This window comes from Atheta coriaria, unplaced genomic scaffold, assembly GCF_025399875.1.
Source record: "Atheta coriaria isolate IRGN ID8LTWV9N9 unplaced genomic scaffold, Caltech_Dcor_3.1 hic_scaffold_8_pilon, whole genome shotgun sequence".
NCBI lineage: Eukaryota > Metazoa > Arthropoda > Insecta > Coleoptera > Staphylinidae > Dalotia > Dalotia coriaria.
The window spans coordinates 6,568,951-6,590,105 of record NW_027045450.1 but is presented as its reverse complement, the minus strand read 5'-3'; the positions used below and the strand labels follow the sequence as shown (position 1 = coordinate 6,590,105).

The following is a 21,155-nucleotide window of genomic DNA, read 5'->3' as shown; positions in this document are numbered from 1 at the left end:
AGCGTTTTCCATTTTCTTCTAGCATTAAAAAAATTTTTGAGGCCCAAAAAGAGTCAAGTGTAACCTCTTGACTCATTTTGAGGTGTTTTTCTAAACTTTGGAAAATGGAAAAACTAAATCTGCAATTTTATAGATCTTCATCAAGGCATGAAGAAAATGAAGAAAGTTTGTTATTAACTTTATTACTTTCCGAGAAAATCGTGTCGGAAAATTTTTCAGACACATAAAGTGTGTTTGTAATTTAAAACTTGATTTTTTTTAATTGTTATTTTACTTAGGACATCATACTGAGCATAAAAGTGTTTACGGCTTGCGTTTATCTCTTTTAGTTCCAGAGATAATTACAATTGTATTTTCTAATTTTTTTCTTGGTGGAGGCGCGGTGCGCTTCGAAGGTTTCGACCAGAAAAATTTTAAGAAAAAAGTTCGGCCCTGTTGTTCGGCTGGTAATAATTTCATTAAAAAAAGTTCGACCCTGCCTGTCAGCACAAAATATTTTTATTGAACGTGTTGAGCGCCCTCTGTCGACCAAAATTTCAACCAAATATTCAACACAAAAATTCAAATTAGTGAAAAAATGACCATTTTTAACAACAATTTTATGCCACTTTCTAAAAGTTTCAAGACTCGTGAAAATACTTATTATGTAGAGGAACTCTTTAGCTATTATATGACAATGTAAAACCCTAAATTACTCAAATACTTACCGATATACAGAGCGTTTTTCACTGTAATTCTTTAAAAATTTGAATTTCTTATTAATTTCTTATCTCCATTAAAATAGGATACATTCTAAGGATTTAAAAGGACGTGCAAGGTAAAATAGGTGTTGGTAATCCCTATTAACGTAATTTAAACACTGCTTTTGCCAAACATCATTTATTTAAAAAATTTCAAGTAAACAATAACATTGTACATCGCCCTCTATGATTGACTACACAAACTCAAAAGATACTTTTTCCACCCGAATATAGAGTTGCTACCAAAATTTAAATACATAAAAATACTCACATCAATTAAAAATACTTTTGTCTTTACAACAGTTTTAGTAAAATATGAACGCTAATTTTAAATACATTATTAATAATATATAAACAACGCTATTATTGTATTCATCCAATGTATAATAATAACAATATTTTTCTACATTACATTAAAACCCATTTTTAAAACAAAATGTAATTAATTTTAATACAATTAATAATTATTATCAAAAACAATATATATTGTTTGTCTGTATGCAGCCAAACAAACAAAACGTATATTGATTATGTGGGGTTTGCAATCATTTATAAACTGTGACACTGACAACCGAATTAAACATTCAATTAGCGTGTGCATTTCACATTTGTCTCTTTAGTTCGACTGTTTGCGTTGTTTATTTACCGCCCGAATGCACGAGCGCCACATTTATAATCTCCTGAATGGACGGAAGGACGAAGGACGCTCGACTGATTTCCGTCCAACATGTGCACCTGACGCGCTGTCGTCCGAAATGACATTTAATTTGTTCCTTTTTCTAACCAAATTCCATCAAATACAATTTATGACAATTCAAACTTTCAACTTCACGTGTTGCGAAGAACTAACATACTCGTATTAATATGTTGCTAGTAATCCTGAAAAAATAAATAGAAAAGTTAAAAGATGAGGTTAATCTTAATGTGGGCGGAGCTTAAACATTACCTTGAGTATTCCTTTGGTCGGGAAGAAGTTTTCAAAGAGGTTCCAATATCTATTTGCCCTCGGGCTGAGCACAGAAGTTGAAATTGCGTTAAAGTTCGATAAATAATTCAGTCAACTCAACGGGCGTTGCTTGGCGAAGATTTATAGCGTCCTTAACTCCGCCCGGGACCCTACAAGATGTCTTGGAGAGGCTCCGCAGTCGCATCTGATAAATAAACCAAAAGTAACGCTTAATTCAACTACCATCAACTCACAAACAGAAAGTCCAGCAGTTGAAATCAATTCGAGACAAATCTGTAAAAAAATCCGCTTTAATACTACGAGTAGTCCGAGCATGCACTTGTTTTGTTCTTTTGTTATGCTGTCATTTCTATCTTTTGTACTTCGTGTAGTGCGCTGCGTCGGTGCGATTTTAAAGTTGCATTTGCATTGCAAAGTAGGACTTTGGGTCCTTGGGTCGCAGTGAGTCCCTGGCTGCCTCTCATTAGAGTAATCTGATAAAGCGCAATGTGCGGCGTCGACGGCACACGCGCACCAAGCCCGCCGACGCGACGTCTGGCGTTGCGCGTGGCGTCGCGACGCTCGCCCCCGGATCCAGACGTGACTCGCGCGCCGCCGGGAATGCGTCGCCGTTCGCGCTCCCGACGCTCCCGACTCGATTCGATTCAAGCTGTGCAAGACTCGCGCGTGTGCAGCCATTTCATGGACACAGGATCAATCAACATCAACAAAAAATTCTATTGAGGTTAGTAAATTTAATTATTTAGTTAAAAATTGATTTTTGTGCGTCTATAGAAATTTATTGCAAGCCTCTGCATACAACTCAGAGGATTATAACCTCAATGCGATTGAAAGGGTCTTTCAAAGACCGGAAACTCCATTAAAAAGGTTTTATCCCCGTCTTTTATTGGCTTAAACAGAAAAAGTACTAAACTAAACAACTGAAAAAATCCGCCTGCGCAATTTGTACTTGTTGTGTGACGTGTGAACTTTGGTTATAATTCAGGTCACACACGTCACACGCCTGGCATGCACTTAACCACGCTTCAACCACTTTCTGATCTTTGCGGAAAACGCGCAAACGTGCAAGTGGGCGTTCCGCCAACGGTAAATAGGAGAAAAGCAAAGATAAAAACGCTCTTGTCGCGGTATGTAGGTGAAGTGACATCAGACACGCGAAAGAAAACAAAAGACAACCACATCAACATCAAACACATTCCTTTCTATGCACATCTCTTCTATAGTTAACCGAAAATTAGCCACATTTAATATTTTTCTCATTTTATTTTTCTTTTGTGTGTCCACCTTGAATAGACGCGCCACATAATGAAAAAGAAGCTGTCGGCCAATCGTGGAAAAAATCCACTTTTCATGTCCTGCCCGAGCTAAAATGAAAATCTTCCACTTTTCTATTGTCAGCGGCCGCCCTAATCGCGGCGAAGAATCGCTGCAGATTGATGAAGCACTTGACAATCGCCTGATGCTTTCAAGGAAAGCACCCGCGCCAAAAAAATCGTTTTCCGGCATGACCCAATTTTACCTACGCTAGGAATATAATTTTATCCAAACCGGAAGCATTGCATCCGGACGCCTTGAACATTTTATTCTAATTTTAACTAAAATTTACCTTTGAGAGGTCGTTGGAGTAATGGATCTAGTGGATACGCTAATGGAAGCATTTTTGTAGGTTAGGCAAATTTATGGGTATGCGGAAAGGCATCTTTCTCATTTCCTGCTTTAAAGTCAATTTAACTTGGAGTTGGTACGCGCATAGTTTGCCGGCGTGCGTGTGATCGATAAATTCGAGTGAATCTATGGGATCTTTCTGGATTTACTACTTCCTACATGGGGCTATAACCCCAGGGTGCGAGTATGGGATATTGAGTGGCTTGTGGAGTATCAAAAACCGGGTAACAAGGATGTAACATATGACACCAACAAAAAAACGCAATTTTGAAGCAAAAATCACGGAAAACAATTTTTTTCGGGTGAAAATAGTCTATTTATAGCAAAACTTACCTGTAACACTGTCAAAATTGTTTTTATTTATGACTAGTTTTGCCATGTCGATTATTGGATTTGTCCCGTTCGTATTTCATACAAAATGTGCAATTTCGTGTTTTGTGATTCATTTATCACCAGTGGTACCCGATAGTAATGCAAGTGATGCTAGTTTTGTTATTTTGCGCAACTTACGTTGTTCTGGAACATTTCCGGGTTCCGGTTTCTTGTTTCCAAAGAAATAAATTGAGCACAAGAGACGTAATTTCCTCTCGCTTGCAATTTTGTGCGATATTTCACGCTGCAGTCCTTACAATCTGTTTAGTGGCTAGCCAATCACAGCAGACCGAAATGGGCGGAGCATGTTTCATAAAATTTATTTATATTTTGCATATAAAACACGCATAAAAAGATTTTTATACGTTTCATCTCGAATTTTGCGGATTTAAGCCGGGAAAAACGTGAATATAATATATTATCACATTTTTCGCGGCCTATTTCGCTTCTATTGCATGTGAAAACGAATAAGACGTGAAGTAAAGTATGATCTACGGTTGTCACATTCCATAACACGTTGTTGTTCACCCTTGTAGTAAGAATTTTTGTGTTTCAAAACCATAAAACTGATATTTTTATGTTTTTTATATTTTTTTAGGGTTTAAACACTCTGTATATTTTAATGTATCGCTAGGAGGATAAATTGCAATGTAGCGCATTAAAATTCGCGTAGTTTTCTTTCCGGGAGGGGTAAAAAAGTTGCTGGTGAAAAGTGGGATAGCAGGAAAAATAAGTAGCGCTTTGTCGAACGTTTTATGCTGATAGAATAGGTCTGCTCCAGCAGAAAAATGCGACAACGTCGTTTTTATTGTTTTCGCATCCCTTTTATTTCCTCAGTGTGCGCCAAAATAAGAGGGATGACTAACCACGAACGAGGAATAAAACGCAAATGAAAATTCATTCATATTTTTCGTAGTTTTCCTCCGCAAAAAGAAATTGAAATTGAAATTGAAAAAACAAATTGTCACTAGTGACTACGCGATGTGAATACAAAGTCAAAGAGTCTCGCGTTGCCACAAAGAAAATCCATACACGAAATTGTGAATTAGAGCAAAAACAATTCCGCCAACGAGCTTTCCACGTTTCCATTGCGCTTGTGCTTATTATACAAATAAGAAATGTTGAATTGCGGAATTGGGATAAACACAAAGCGCACCGAAAACGTTTTAAATTTTACATTCGCATGTGCACTCTCCGGGCTTGGAGATGAAAGCCGAAATGAAAATGGATCAGAAACTCGTCCAACTTTTCCACAGCGCGCTAATCCAACCGCGCCGATTCAATAAATTTATTCACGTTATGCTTGAATATTCAAAAATTCCGCATATTCAAATATTCAAAAGTGCTCCAATGCGCCAAAACGTTACAGACTGCAGCGTGAAACAGGCAACCGTGATCGATGGCGCCGAAAAAAAAAAAGATTAATCGCTTGTGATATTAAAGAAAAATCGATCGACGTAATTTTTTTTATATCTTGGAGCCAAATCAACGAATTGTGTTTTTTTTCTGGCTTCGGGCGGTCGGTTTGGTCAAATACACATTTACACAAAGATTACAACCGACGAGAGTTGGCCGGGATCCAATAAGGGTGGTTTTGGAATGTTTACCGATTAATTCCCGATGTAAATCAATTAATTTCCAAGTTTCTCTTGAACACACTGTAGGATTGATTGCTACCAATGTGGAATAATACATTTTCACTTAGTAGGTGCGTGTCGTGTTGAATTACGCGTGTTTGCCATGAAATTACGTGTTTTCAGGCTGGGTTCGCGTATAACCACAAGTTGGTACGTGCAATTGCGTGTCGGAATGCGTGCGGAATGATAATTCCACCGCAACGTGTTTTCTACTTCTTAAAACTCGATATTTACATTTTATAGTAGCGTAAAACCGCAAAAACGATGGGATATGCAACACATTAAACACAAGTGTAAAACTGACATAACCTTCATGAAGAAAAACAGCTATTTATCATAGTGTCACATTCACATTCGTTTTTGTTTCGTGGCGCACAAGTGTGTGCGAATTCAAACTTTTCCATTTCACTTTTTGTTCTTACCTCGATTCAAGTTTTTGTTCCTTGAGGGTGAAAAATTCGCATTCTCTCATTTCGTCTAACTGACAGACTCTGCGTTGGGTCGGCGTCGTCTCATTGTTTCATTTCGTTTCATTTCATCTCTCATTCTCCGCACAAAGATGTCGACAAGAGACGCGGGATGCGTTTTGCATTCTCTGCTTCGTATTTAAATGAAGACGCGGTCACAATATGCATTATCCTCCCTTGTCTGCTGAAACAATGAGATTTTTATTGAGGAAAATTGAAAATTTTAAAATTTACATATTTCATCATACTGCAGGTATCATTATGTAAGCAGAGATTAATCAAGATCATTAATCATCAAAATAAAGCCATTTTGGTTTCGCTACAGCCCTAAAAATGTAAATTTTAATTGAAAACCAATCGACTGCACGTAATCCTAATTTCGAACGTGTTAAGAGCAACAACACCGAAACTCTTCTCATCCAACCGACGGAATGAATTAGTAGGTGATAGTAGCGTGCTGGAAGGGCGGAAATTAATAATTCATTACCGCCATTAGCGGCGTACGACACAACTTCGCGTTAGGATGTACACCGTAAACCATCTCACAACCCCCCAAGGCATCAGCGACCATAGAACCCAAACCCACATCGCGCAGATCTTCGATTTTCCGATTACGATCTCAATATGAATATTCTTCATGCGCACCAAATTCCAATTCCAATCAATTGTTGGGGTGTGTGATGAAGTTTCCTAATGCACTGCCATTATTCCATTTAAATTTAATTAATTTAGTTTGCCAGGGTGCCGGTAAATTCATATCCGAGTTTACAATCCCATTATTATATTGCAAATGCGATATCTTTGTTTACGTATTTACATGCATGAATATTTTATGATTTCAATATGAAAAATGTCGATATTATTCAATTGAATAAAAGTGGGTTAATGGAATACTGTGAATGTGATGCCAGTCACATTCAATTACGCGAATAGTTGTTGGATTGTTTCGCAATTGCGGAGTTTCGAATTGTATGGAATTGTACGAAATTCACGAGCGAGTAAATTACAAAGAGAAACTTTTCTATGTAGGAGACGTGTTTTTCTCATCGGAATGTGAATATGGCTGACGATAAAAGTAAATGGTCGAAATGACGAAAACAAACAAAAAATACTCACCACAAAACACAACTTGAAGTTCTATTGGTATACATTGGTTAGAATATGTGTGTTTGGTTGCCTACATAACAAATATTCACATAAACCAGTAATACTTGCAAATTATTTACATTATTAGTCTATTTAATAGTATGTAGCACTTCTTTTCACTATGAAAACAACAAAAAACATTGTTTTTCTCATCACAATGTAAAAATGACAAAAATTAACAAAAACAAACAAAAAAGTTAGTCAAGAAGACAACCTATAATAATATTGGTATGCATTGGTTAGAATGTGTATGTTTGGTTGCCTACCTAACAAATATTCCCATAAACCTTCAATACTTCAAGAAATAGCAAAATATTTACTAAATTAGTCTAGTTAATGGTATGTAGCATTTCTTTTCACTATTAAAACAACAAAAAACGTATTTTTCTTATCGCGATATAAAAATCACAATAAAAATGACAAAAATTGTCAAAAACAAAAGCAAACTTACCACCAAAACTAATATTATTATGCATTGGTTAGAATATGTATATTTGGTTGCCTGCATAACAAATATTCCTATATCCCGATAATACTCTAAGATCTAGCAAAATACTTATTAGTCTATTTAATAGTATGCACCCCTGCAATTGCAACTATCTCGCCTCTCCTCCAAAGGGTGCCACCCCTCCCCATCTTCCAATCTAGAGGTCTTAGTGAAGGTAAACGCCGCTGTAAAGTTAGCACAGTTAAAAACTAGCAGGGGAGCCACTGCCACTAGAAATACTTGCGAATGCCCGTCCTGAAACAGATTATATAGTTGATTACGGTGAATGTCACAGTCATAGTCACACAGTCTCTCTGTTTTCGGTCCCGTTCACATGAAACCTACTGTATATCACATCCATGTGGCTCTGGTAAAGAGGAAGTGGAAAGTTGTAACGTGTCAGTGTGTAGGAGTGAGCTACCAGGGAAACGCTGGCAAGGGTAGTCTATCGGTCGCCATGACAACACTCTTCGACGAGGGGTCGAAATGCTCAACACACCGCCCGGCAGCATTGCTGAGAGATGTGCAGTTCCAACAACAGACGCGGTCGCCTCTTACTTTCATCCTACTCGTACACCTATCATTAGATTGCGCTTATTAAAAAGTGTTTGTTGTGCTTTTTCTTTTTCTTCAACACTCACGAAGAGGGAATCGCTTGTTTTGTAATACGTCTTTGGGTATAATTTGTTTTTTGTGCATGACTCGGCAGTTTTCAAAGCTTTAACTTCCAGCTTAAAATCACAAACAGATGAGTTTGCAAAAGTTTACTCATTTTCACATTCAGATAATCCAATCCTATTCGATTTAAACTGAATAAAAATATAATGTAGGCAACCAAATTAACATAACCATCAATTTAAACGCGTTGCAAAAACATTGCAGCGTTTAATTTCAACGACAAATAAAATGAACACATGAACGTATGTTATTTTATCATGCGAGAATGGCGCGCTGCAGAGATATTAGCACGTTTTATTGTATAGCGTTGAGCGCGCTTTATATTTGCGTTTTCCGCGTTCATTAACGAAGGCGAAAAACGTTGTCACGACTCGTTGGCTTTCATGCGCTTGACGAAACATTTTCACGTTTTCAACTGCGAGTAAAACACACACATGGGAACATTGATACGCATCATATCTGATAAAAAGATAACAGTAACAATAATCATATTGTACATTGTATACACAACGTGAATAAAACAAAACTTTGTTGTTGTTGATGTTGTTTGTTTGTTAGCTATTGTCAGAGTGTGTCAATGATTAAAAATCTCCCTTCAAACACGGTTATGTTTACAAAATGAGAAAAGGGGATGCGGTGGAGTTGAGGGTATTGTCAGCGCGTGGTGCACACATGGGAGCAGGTTAGATATCGCGTAATAACCGTTCATAATAACGAGTCACACTGCGGCAATGCGGCGCTAAAGTAGAAGACTGATAAGAGCGCAATGGGAACGCGTATACTACACTAGGTTATGTTATTAAGTTGTCTCAATAGATTGCTGCGGTGGAGCACAACTCTCGTGTCGATTGGAGTTATTATTGAAGCACCGCAGCGAGCGTTTAATATTTGATAAAGAGGGGAACATAGGCAACCAAACATGCAACGCAGACATGTATGAATATGTTATGTTTCATTACGTCACAAACACAAACATATAGGACTAAAATATTAAGTATTTAAAATATAGGCAACCAAATCAACATAAATTCATGCGTTGTGAAAGTTTTTAATTTAGAAAGAAAATTTAGGTGTGGTAATGCTGGGCGGAAGTAAAGTGACAGGTGAAAGGTGGTTGTAGGTTGAAAACGCACGCACACGTGGCACAATTGAGTTTTAATTAAAGCGACGTGTGGCGGTGGTGGTTAACATTCATCCCGCACCCTTTTCAGTTCTCGGTTGATATTAAAACAATGCATGCAACCAGACTAACACCAAACCCCACAGAAAAGTATACAGAATACAAAAAAAAAAGAACAACTCACTTAAATAAACCAAAATCCCTAGCAGATTTTTCCGTTTTTGTTTTTTTCACAACGCGGACATCCCAACCCTTATATCCGTTGAATTTTTCAGGTTTTTATCTGTTTTATTATGCATCCTGTACGTTTTGTTTACTTTCAAAGTGTTATTTTAAATATTTTCTTTCGTAAAGTTGAGGGGATATGACAAATGCACCTCAGCGTCTGGAAATATTACGCCCTCGAGTAAAATGTGCTTTGTAACGGAGATAAAAGTCTTAAAAATGCAAAAAGTTGCGCAAATGCGCGTCATTAACGCGCGCGGAATGACAAAAAAATTACAAAACGAAATTAATTTTGAATTTGCATCCGAGACGCGCCAAAGTTAAACCTCATTAAAACGACTTCCCAAGAATACTCCTTGCGCAAGCAAAGGCAAAAGAAAGCATTTAAATGCTAAAAATAGACGCGTGTTGGACTTTATAATTAAACTTGAACTTGATTATCGTTTGTTTTCCTTCGCCGTGTCTACAAACAAATTAAATCACAACCGTGAGGAATAAATTCGTACAAATCTGGTATTAAATATTGAAAGCTTCGACTTTTACGAAGAGCTTTAAATGCCTCTTTAGGTTACATACTTCTTAAAATATTTACGGCCGCAATGCCCGGCGGCAAACGAAACACGAAGAAAACAAAAACACGACAAACAAAAACGCGTATTGAACCAACCAGCTGTGAAAACATTCGCCGGCCGGAAGTGGACCTCTAGTTTTTGATTTTTCATTTTTAACCCGCCATACGTGTACGCCACTAATGTACCTATTTATTTTTGGAGCGCCGCTTCACAAAGCTTTTGATTTTGGAGTGTAGCGAGAGTAAAAGGCTCATACTAAAAGTAAATACGATTTCGACATGAAAGCCCTATGAAGATTGAAAATTTACATGCATGCATAACCTCAAAGCAATACTATTGACGCATTGTCTCTTGTCAGCTAGTTCTTTGAGTTGAATATGCAACGTCATCGTTATTCTCGTGTACTTATTGTTTATTGTCCTGCAAGCGAAGCAAAAAAATATCCCGCGTGGAATTCGATACGCAGTGGAATATTAAGGAATCTGAAGGGTGAGACGCGGAGACATACAAGTATATAGCTGTACACAGAGTGTACAGTTCCCAAAGGGCCGTTAGGTGTCTACCAAAATCGATATATTATGTTACGTCGACACAACGGACGTGTTTTCATCGTTTACGGCGTTTAGGTTTATGGACGCTGTATGTTGGATTGCCTATAGTTGGGAAAATTGCCCAGCGCACTGGGATACTTATCAAGCAACGAAAATCTCAAAAAAATCTAACAAAATATAATTTTGTATGTTTTCAGAAATTGTCAGCATGTTTGGTGGTAAATTACGATCGTGGATGGAAGCGGTGCGTCCCAGGAAGAAGCAGCAACGTAAAGAGAAACAAAAACAACTTGCGAACGCCAATTCGGAGTTTGTCACCAAGTTCAAGACGGTTCCAAACTCACAATCATCCGAAAACGAAATGGTTAGTATTCTTTTTGTTGTATTTAAGCTCATTTGAGGAGATTTGTTGAAAATGGATATTTTTCTGATGTCTGAATGGAAATAATCCAGACGAAAAATATTAAATTCAATGGGAATACGGAACCTGCTCATCCTTTTTCGCGTTGGAGGTTTGCGATTACATGAATTATTGATTTGTTTATGCGCTCGCCCGCCGCCCGCAGCACCGAGTGTACTCACAACCTCAAAAACATCAGAAAAAGACGCGCCGCGCGGATAAAACTCCGACGATTCGAGTGTGGAAAACATTTCCATGAAATGGAAATGAGTTGTTTTTCTTTCTCGTGTCCTACGAAAACAACCTCATTCAGATAACCCTAAACTTACTCTCATTTAGGAAGAAAGAAAGTGCAGAGACAATTCAAGAGTTCAAATTACTTTGGAGATTTCTGGGATTTAAAGAAAAACGAAAAAGAAAAGTTTTAGTGTCTGTAATTTTAGTGTTAATGCACTAAAAACCACTCGAATTTACTTTTTAATGTGTCTCTAGTGAATTTAGTGACTTGCGAGTTGAGATATAATCAAATTGTCTTCGTTTTACGTCGTAGAATGATTTTAAGGACATGCACAGCGGTACTTACATAATTATCCAATGTAATTACAGAATTACATTAACATTTAATGACACCGACACTCACAAACTGTTATTATAAGTTAAAAACACTTTAAAACCGTTGAAAACGTTTCGGGTTGTAACAACTGTCATTTTTGTTGCACTTACGTTGTACCTTGTACTATATGCAACCAAGACAACACTAAAATTAAAAATATATTACATCATCTTTCTAAAACACAGAAAATTAATGATTTTAAAGCAAAAACTGTTTGTTATTTGGACTAAAAAACACTTTAAATCCCTTAAAAACATTCAGGTTATATCTGTTATAATTTTTGTGATGCTTTAGCTTTATCTGGTAATATATGCAACCAAAACATCACCAAAATTAAAAATATATTACACCACCTTCTTAAAACACAGAAAATTAATGATTTTAAAACAAAAACAATTTGTTATTTTAACTGAAAACACTTTAAATCCCTTAAAAACATTCAAATTATAACTGGTGTCATTTTTGTTATGCTTTAGCTTTATCTTGTAATATATGCAACCAAACCTACACGAAATTTAAAAATATATTACCCCACAATCCAAAAACAAAGAAAATTAATGATTCTAACACAAAAACAGTTATAAAAGTGATAAATGACAATGGAATACTTAACCGCAAGTATATAAACCATTAATCACTGTAAACTCTTGAATTTTCACCGTTTTGTTACCTAAAACATAAATGTTTTAATATTCCATTATCCAACCAGCTTGGTATGCGATGCCACGTGTATCATTGGCCATTTTGGCCGACGTGCATCGCGTACCAAATTAGTATATCGGTCACGACTCCTACAATATCCAGATCCGAGTGCAAACTTGGAATCCATTCTGCATTATTCCACATCTACAATAATATACATGATATACTACTTTATACTTTACTTTATACATTACTCTACTTTACATACAGTTTGTACATGGAATGCGCTGAATGATGAATGTATTTAAATTCTTTCCGTGCGTGTTCAAGCTGTAACTTTGTTTTATAACTTGCGTGAAACATGTGCAAAGTTTTCGTTTTAATGCCGGCGAATCGCTGAAAGATAGCCGCCGCGTATATAAATGTATAAATCCACTCGAATGCTTCGACTCTTGCGTAATAATATAGGAATTCAAAGTGTTACAGCACGTGTTTCACGTATATAGCGAATAATAAATATCGGCGGCCATTTTCTATTGCTTCGTGTGCAATATCTATGGTTATACGTGTAGCAGTGCGTGTATGTAGGCAACTTGTAGGCCGTTAGCGATTTCCTTTTCACGTTTGCGTTTATTTCGAACGCATCGGGCGGAAATTTCACGGACGATTAATAAAAAGTTATGCGCATCACAAACGTGACTTTTAACTTGCACGTTTTACTGCCGAGTGCAACAGTAACAGCCAGTGTATAGAAAGTTTTATCACAGTCATGAATAATTGCGTAAAAACGACGCTTTGATGAATTATTAAATAAACATATCTATATTGTATGAAATGGCGTCTGGCGCGCTCGAAACGTGAACTCTTCGGTAATGTACAACATAGTGGGGCGGCACTTACTTGAATTGCTGTGCAAACTGCAAACCAGCGCTCGTCTTAACATCTTAAGTTGCCTTGAGACTGCGGCGTCTGGGATGCTTCCAAACTTGGATTAAAAACCAACAAACGTACCGGGACTCACTTCAACTATTGCAGGAACACATTAGAGTAATATATTGGTTAGAATTATGAAACATAACCTAAAAAATAAGAAAAATTGTTTTTTTGGGGTTTTAAGTGATAAATGTTACTTGTTTTGAATAATACATGAAAATTTTAAGTAATATCCTTGGAAATTATGTAAATACGTGTGATTTATGAATATAACCTAAAAATCATTTTAAAATTAATTCAATCAAGTCAAATTTACCTTAGTAGACTTCCCAAAAAGCAAAACAAGAAAAAAATAATTAAAAATGACTGAAAATGAAAGGAAAATGCTTTGGAGTAACAAAAATTGCAGACGTTACGTACGTTTGGTTATAATTATGAAAAATAACCTTAAAAATGCATAAAATAATCAAATTTATTTTTTTGAGGTTTTTAGTAATAAATGTCACTTGTGGCTGAATAATACATGAAAATTTCAAGTAAAAACCTTGAAAATCATATAAAATACATGTGATTTATGTATCTAACCTAAAAATCAATTTAAAATTAATTCAATCAACTCAAATTAATCTTAGTAGACTTCCCAGAAAGCAAAACAGAAAATAAACAGTTAAAAATACACGAAAATGAAAGAAAAATGCTTTGGAGTAACATAAGTTGCATACGTTACTTAATTCTACTATTGAAAGAACACTTTAGAGTAATATCTCTGTAAAAATTATGAAATATGACCTAAAAATGCAAAATATGACAAAATTTATTTATTTTTTGAGGTTTGAAGTCATAAATGTCACTTGTTGGTGAATAATACATGAAAATTTCAAGTAAAAACCTTGAAAATCATATAAAATACATGTGATTTATGCATCTAACCTAAAAATCACTATAAAATCGATGCAATCAACTGAAATAGTTAAAAATGATTGAAAATGAAAGAAAATGCTTTGGAGTAACATAAGTTGCATACATTACTTACTACAATTTTTGCAAAAGCATATTAGAGTAATATCTTGGTTAAAATGATGAAACATAACCTAAAAACTGCAAAATATAACAAAATTTATTTATTTTTCTAAGTTTTAAGTCATAAATGTCACTTGTTGTGGAATAATGCATGAATTCAGGTTAAAAATACGAAAATCCTTGTAAAACACGAGTGATTTATGTATCTATCCTAAAAATAATTTAAAAATCAATTCAATCAACTCAAATTAACCTTAGTAGACTTCCCAAAAAGCAAAACAAGAAATAAATAGTTAAAAATAAACAAAAATGAACGAAAAATGCTTTGAAGTAACATAAGTTGCATACGTTACGCATTTCAATTATTGTAAAAACATATTAAAGTAAATTTTGGCTAGAATTAGGAAACATAACCTTAAAAACAGCAAAATATAACCAAATTTATATTTTTTTTGAAGTTTTAAGTCATAAATGTCACTTGTTGTTGAATAATGCATGAATTTAGGTTAAAAATACAAAAATCCTTGTAAAATACATGTGATTTATGTACCTAACCTAAAAAATTATTCTAAAATCAATTTAAAAGACATCATTTTACATAAGGAAATTCATAGGTGCGGAAATATGAAAATATGAAAGCGGATTTTCTGAAAATCAGAAATTCCGAATGCAGGAAAAATCATCGCAGAATTGCTGACATTTCCGTTATCGGATTACGAGTGAAATACGATTCCAAACAAATTGGCTATGCACATACCCAGCGACTTTAACTTCCTTACGTTTATCACATTCCACTTTATGACTTTCGAATCGATATACATTGAACAATATTCAGCAATATACAAAATATTACAACATTAAAAAAAAAAACCTTAAAAGAAAATATTGACATTTTCTACCTTTATCTTCAAAAGATTCAAAGATGTGATGAAGTTATAACGGAAAAACCCATTTTATCCTTGATCATCGAAACGACCTAAACGTTTTCAGATACGACGCATTCCGGCGCATCTCGGGTAAAAAATATGATGAAAAAGAAAGAAAAGCGAGAGGAAAACGACGTTTTTACCTCGTTATGATGTCGGCGCGCACACAACCCGTAATGCTTTCACTTCTCCACGTGCATTTTGATCCCTGCTTACTCTATAACTACGACTATGTCTCTTGAAAGGATCCCGAGGATGGTGAAAAGCAACGGTGGTCCATTTCGCGCTGTATTGCCCACATCCTTCCTCTGGGAGGGTGAAAAGACATGCTGCAGGACTTGAAATTCCATTTCAGCGTTAGAGGCGTACGAAAAAAAGCAAATAATGGTGGGTGTAGCTCAAGACGCAAGAAACACGTACGAGGTGCGGACGTGATCACCGAAAACACCGGGCAACAACTCAAATTAACCTTAGTAGACTCCCCAGCGGAAAGAAAACAGGAAATAAACAGTTAAAAATAAATGAAAATGAAAGAAAAATGCTTTGGTGTAGCATAAGTTGCATACGTTACTATATAAAATGTATTAAATAAAATTTTGTTAGTTAAATCATTTATAACTCATGAACGGCTGGATAGATTTTGATGATTTAAATTTTTTTGGATTCGTCTTTGCCTGAAATAAGAGAATAAATATTAAAATATTAAAAATTATTATTTTAAGGGTGTTAAATAAGGGATGAAAGTTTCAATGGACAATTAATCATATTTATAGTTAAATAATTGGACGGCAGATGGCGCTAAATGTATTATGGTAATAATTTCTTTGTATTTTTTAAATAAAATTTAAAATTAATCACATTTTCTAAAAAATACAGGGTGATTTCTACCCAAAAACTAATATAAAATAAATTAAGGGATATATACGTACACGTAATGGCTGCTTGATGCCGGGTGCAATTTAACGACTTATAAATTGCAAATAAATTACCATTAGTCCGGCGTTCTTCATCAACCGCGCAATACCGCATTGCAATTATTATCGTGTTCACCCTTAGCACTGGCGGACGTTCACATTGTGTATAATCCACGTGCCCGCGCCCATTTCGGATGAATGATGATGGATGTATTAATAAACTCGCCTCCAGGAGCGCCAACTTTCTTACTTCCACGCCGAAAACCTGCATAACAATGGAGTATTATTCCAAAACTTAATTAGAAACAAGAAACCGAACGAAATTTATTACGCGAATACATAAAATATTAATATTAACCAAAATGTTGATTTGGAGGTTAAATATATAAAATAAGGTTATGTGTTGAACGTGTAACCTTTAAGTTAACATCTTAATTTGGAAGTTTCCGGCGTGAAGCAGTTATCAAAACATCAGAAAAGTTGTAACGACCTGCCGAGATCCTGGAGAATTACGCCCGAGGGCAATGACACTCCAAGGGTTAAGACCCTTGGGTTACATTGAGGAGAATTAGCGTGATATTACTCTAACACCTTTATTTTATTAATTTTAGGTTATGTTATGTAATATGTAATGAAATACAAATGCTTTTATCTGATTGTTGTTTTTTGTGTGTTTCCAGACGAGTGTAGACAGCAAATCGATGCAAACCATCGCGAGTCAAGGCGCGAGATACTCCGGAGCGAACCTCTCATCCCCGGAGTCAGCGTATTCGACAGGATACTCGACTGACGGGACGTCACCTGGCGCTCCCCCTGAGTACTACATCAACATCCGTACTGGTACTGGTAAAACTTTAAAAAGTTTTAGAAAAAAGTTTTTAGATAACAATACAGACTTTTATTAACTGAAATCGACACGTTTTGATGATTTACGAGGTTTTTGGTTCTGGCGAAGAAGTTGTAAAACTTTCGACGGTTTGCGATTTGTGGAATTTATCGCAAAGTTATGTTTTTATGTGGGATGCGCACAGATATGATATGCTACGCTTGGGAATGTTCACAGGCACACGATACTTTCCGTCTGAGGGTGGCGATAAATGCGCGCCGACGCCGACCGGCAATCACTTAGAGGCCGCGACACGGCCGCTTCCGCCGCCCCCGCCAACCAGGAATAATTTATCTCCTGTCATCCGACCGGCGACCGCAAACACCAACAACGCTTTACTTCAGACGTCAGAAAGGCCCACAGTCACAGTTATGGTATGCGAATTAATTTTTTCCACGTTTTCTTCATTTTAACCAAAAAAAAAAAATTTAGGGTCAAGATTTTGATAATAAACACCTGCGAAATCAGAACCCAACATCCACCGCGCTTCCAAACAGAATCACAGAAGTAGTCGTAGTGAATTCAAGTCTAATGTCACCAAGACAACGCAATCGGATCAGGACCAACCCATGGGTCCCCGGGACCAACCTAAGTCCCTGCAATAGTTCCGTGGGTTTACACTTAAAGAACGACCTTACACCTCGCGCGAGTCTTATGAATAGCCCGTAAGTATCCTCGGAAATTTTTAGTACTAAGGGATGCATTAGTGGTTTTTATCTGTTTCAGTGTCCCCACGCGGTATTTGAGCCCAACAGTTCCCTGCAGTCCCATAAATCGCGTTGCGCGTTGCGCCTCCCTCTCCTCTTCGTCCTGTTCATCCCTATCGGCTGCAAGTCTAAACTGGGACGCGAATCTTGTCCGTGATGATCCGCCAACAGTACCTTCCTCAGCCCTGATAGCAGCAGCAATCCGTAGTCCTCGGTTTCACACAGGGAGTGATGAGGAAGATGACTGTACCCTCAATGAAATGATGGGTAAGTACGACGAGAGTTACGTCTATGAAAAAGAGACGGATATACTGAGTGATAGCGACCCTACGGATTGCGAGACGGATATAGACACTGGACAAGATGGCGGGGATGAGGATGATCCTCATGAGACCGAGTTTGATTTCATCGATAATGGATCCTTCCTTGAATTCAACATTAAAGATGAAAGATTGAATACAGGACATTGTACTTATTACAACTTTGAAATGCAGAGGAAGACATCAAGAAAAAAGACAACCCGTAGATCCAGGAAGGATAGTAATAAATCAGAACGAAGAAGAAGATCTACTTCATCTAAAAAAAGACATAAACTACCTGAGAATAAGGTTAATATCGCTGAGGGTACCAGAAGTGCAGGTGCGACACCAGTGTCAGTCCGTAGAACTAAACACCCTGTATCTAAGTTAGCTCTGGATGATACCTTCAGAAGAAGATCAAATTCTGTGAGTATTCCAAGGGATCCCGTGAATTTTTTCGATAAACGTGATAAGGAAGCTGATAAAAAGTACAAGGAGCTCATTGTTGAAGCAGAACACATTCTGAAGAACATGAAGAGTAATGTTACAGGGTTGTCACCCCGGAGGGTACCAGGACCTGCGAATAAACGCGTAGAGTTACTCCGGACTGAGAATCAACCGGTTTTGGTAAAACCACCGGAACTGAAACCCCGACTGAACGAAGACCCAATACATCCGCGTATTCCGTCCAGTTTTTCACCACGCTTCTCACCAAAACGCAATCACATCACGAAATTCATCAATAGCAACTCGCCAATCATGATGCGACGTGAGGAGGTTACACATAGTCCTGTGTTGTTTAAGAAGACCCCACAGGATGCACATTCTCCTTTGATGTGTCGGAGACAACCCAAAACTGATCTACCATCAAGACGTAGTCCTAAATATAGAAAGAAACAGATACAGAAACAGAATTTAAGTCATTTTAGTTCGGATTCTGAGGAGAATGAAGATGTGGGTGATGTTAGGGATAAGTTTGCTAATGAATGCCCACAGAGTGAGCCTGTCAAGAGGAAGATCTACAGTAATCAAAGTAAGACGGTGGCGTTCAACTTGGCGCATCAGAATATCACGACTGCTACACATACGGGTTAGTATTGTGGTTTGGGAGGGGAGGGGGGGTTACATAATCGATAACCAACGCACCCTTATTTAATTTTACTACAATTTCCTAACTTTCCTCAACTTCTCCCCTTCGTAATTGGAAGGATAAAGACCAGCAGAGAGTCAATATTGTGGTTGCATTATTTTAATCAATACCGGAAACATCCGGACGAGAATTAACTGTAAACATCTAAACCTAACCTCAAATAATTTTATGTTGTGGTAATTGTATAACCTCCAAACTATAAATTTTAAGGTTATGTTGTGTTTTATGATAAAATTAATGTAATTTCCGGTTTGTAGAGATTTCTATGTCCATTGAGGAAACATGCCGGAAGAGTTGTGAAAGTCTCCGACAGCAAGTGCTCCTAAACACAATTTCTAACCTCAAACGTAGTCTGGAAGACCAATCAGCGTCCCTGAAGCAAGTCTACCGTAGTTCACAGAATCTCCACACGTAAAATTACAGAAAACGGAAACAGGATATAAAAAGATGGCAATAATTGAACGGAGCAACGGAATACAACACTACAGCCCCAAGAATACAAGATTTCGAAGGATTAATGAAACATGAAAAATATTACTCCATTATTACTACCGTACGCATTCTTTTAGATAAACTAGACACGTTTATAGGTTATGTACGTACACGATAACTCATGATAACTCAACTCGTAGTCGAATTTGATTTGTATTAGAGAAAGTTAGCACCCTTTGAGTAGTGGCTCCATCTAGTGAAATTATAGTTGCCCAAAACTACTACAATAATAATTAATTACGTAAAATATTTAATCTGTTGTAGTATACTGATGAAAAAATATTAAGAAACACGTAGTGAAGTATAATCAATGAGAATCTAACCGAAATAATACTTAGGCAACACACACTACACTTTTATAGAAACGTAGTTTTTTATAAACACTAACATGTACTGTAGCTGGTTCTCTGGGTCTTCTTTATTGATGGATTTATTGTTATTGAATTATGAAATTAGCGAGATTAGATAAATCGTTGAGTAATTTTAGTTGTGAACTTCCATTGAGATGAATAATTCGAATTCGATTTTCAGATGGACATAACCCCCAAATTCCAAGAATGCAGCACCCAATGTATTATCATGTAACACCTGTATTTGTGTACAATAACGCCTGAAACGCCTAAATCTTCCAAAGTAACACCAGATTGAATGTATTGTAATCACACGCAGACACGTATTGTTGATTTTCGAACATCTTTTCAACGTTTTCAACGTTTACTGTAAAAGTGAGGCGCTCAAACTATTTTTATACAAATGATTGATACTACTACAAGTATAACTACAACTACAACCCTGATGATGATAAGAATATTGATTGTCTTGGTTTGTGAGCCTAATATTTGTAATAAAATCTGAATTTGTGGAGAGATGGAGTGAAAAATGCGCGGCGATGATTCCAAACAAATTTCTTTACTATTTTTGATTATATTTGTGTATATATTATGTATACATGTTGTAAACATGTTTAATATTGTTATGATTGTTTCATATAAAAGAGATAACACTGAAAATGATTGGTTTTATTCCTAAAAACACCAGAAAACTACTTTTGAAGTTGTGTTTAGGTTAGAAATAGCATTTGTCAATATATTGATCAATCAAAACGTGATTTACAAACAAAAATAGCAAAAAACTGATTTAAAACTAACAATAAACGTGTTGTAAAGTAGCATTGAGGTTAGTAATGGCATTTGTCAATATATTGTACAATCCAAAAGTGGTTTAAGGTGGAAATTAGCCAAAATATTAATAAAAACTGATAATAAACGTGTTACCAAGTTGAAATTAAGTAACCAGAAGATAAATTAGTGTAATTCAAAGAAATAGCCCTTAAAATGTTTGATTTTGTTCCCAAAAACCACAAAAAATCATTTTAAAAAAGAGTGAGGTTAAAAATGGTATTTGATAATATATTGAACAAACAAACGAGTAAAGTAGCAAAAAACTGATTAAAAACTGACAATAAACTTGTTGTATAGTAAAATTAAGGTTAGTAATGGCATTTGTCAATATATTGCGCAAGCAAATGAGTAAAATGGCAAAAAAA

General features: G+C 36.2%; 1 protein-coding gene and 1 long non-coding RNA gene across 8 annotated transcripts; one reads left to right on the top strand and one right to left on the bottom strand.

The window, feature by feature from the left end:
- Window positions 1-863: 863 nt before the first annotated feature.
- LOC135797151 (uncharacterized) lies at window positions 864-11,849 on the bottom strand. 6 transcript variants are annotated; one of them, XR_010549469.1, is made up of 5 exons: window positions 11,611-11,849; window positions 6,083-6,175; window positions 5,804-6,029; window positions 1,687-1,891; window positions 864-1,619 (listed from the first exon to the last, which is right to left on the bottom strand). It is a non-coding gene; the product is annotated as an uncharacterized lncRNA (long non-coding RNA). The 6 variants fall into 6 exon arrangements; XR_010549468.1 differs by lacking the exon at window positions 6,083-6,175 and adding an exon at window positions 6,965-7,025 and having other exon boundaries at window positions 5,804-6,032; window positions 11,611-11,848; XR_010549467.1 differs by lacking the exon at window positions 6,083-6,175 and adding an exon at window positions 6,965-7,025 and having other exon boundaries at window positions 11,611-11,848.
- LOC135797150 (uncharacterized) lies at window positions 2,296-20,619 on the top strand. 2 transcript variants are annotated; one of them, XR_010549464.1, is made up of 8 exons: window positions 2,296-2,431; window positions 10,825-10,991; window positions 16,756-16,915; window positions 17,139-17,335; window positions 17,394-17,626; window positions 17,688-19,057; window positions 19,375-19,670; window positions 20,141-20,619. XR_010549464.1 is itself a non-coding variant. In XM_065309365.1 (7 exons), exons 2-7 carry the CDS (start codon window positions 10,836-10,838, stop codon window positions 19,530-19,532), a joined length of 2,274 nt encoding a protein of 757 aa, XP_065165437.1. In that variant the 5' UTR covers window positions 2,296-2,431; window positions 10,825-10,835; the 3' UTR covers window positions 19,533-20,619. The 2 variants fall into 2 exon arrangements, 1 of the variants encoding a protein (XP_065165437.1); XM_065309365.1 differs by having other exon boundaries at window positions 19,375-20,619.
- Window positions 20,620-21,155: the final 536 nt, after the last annotated feature.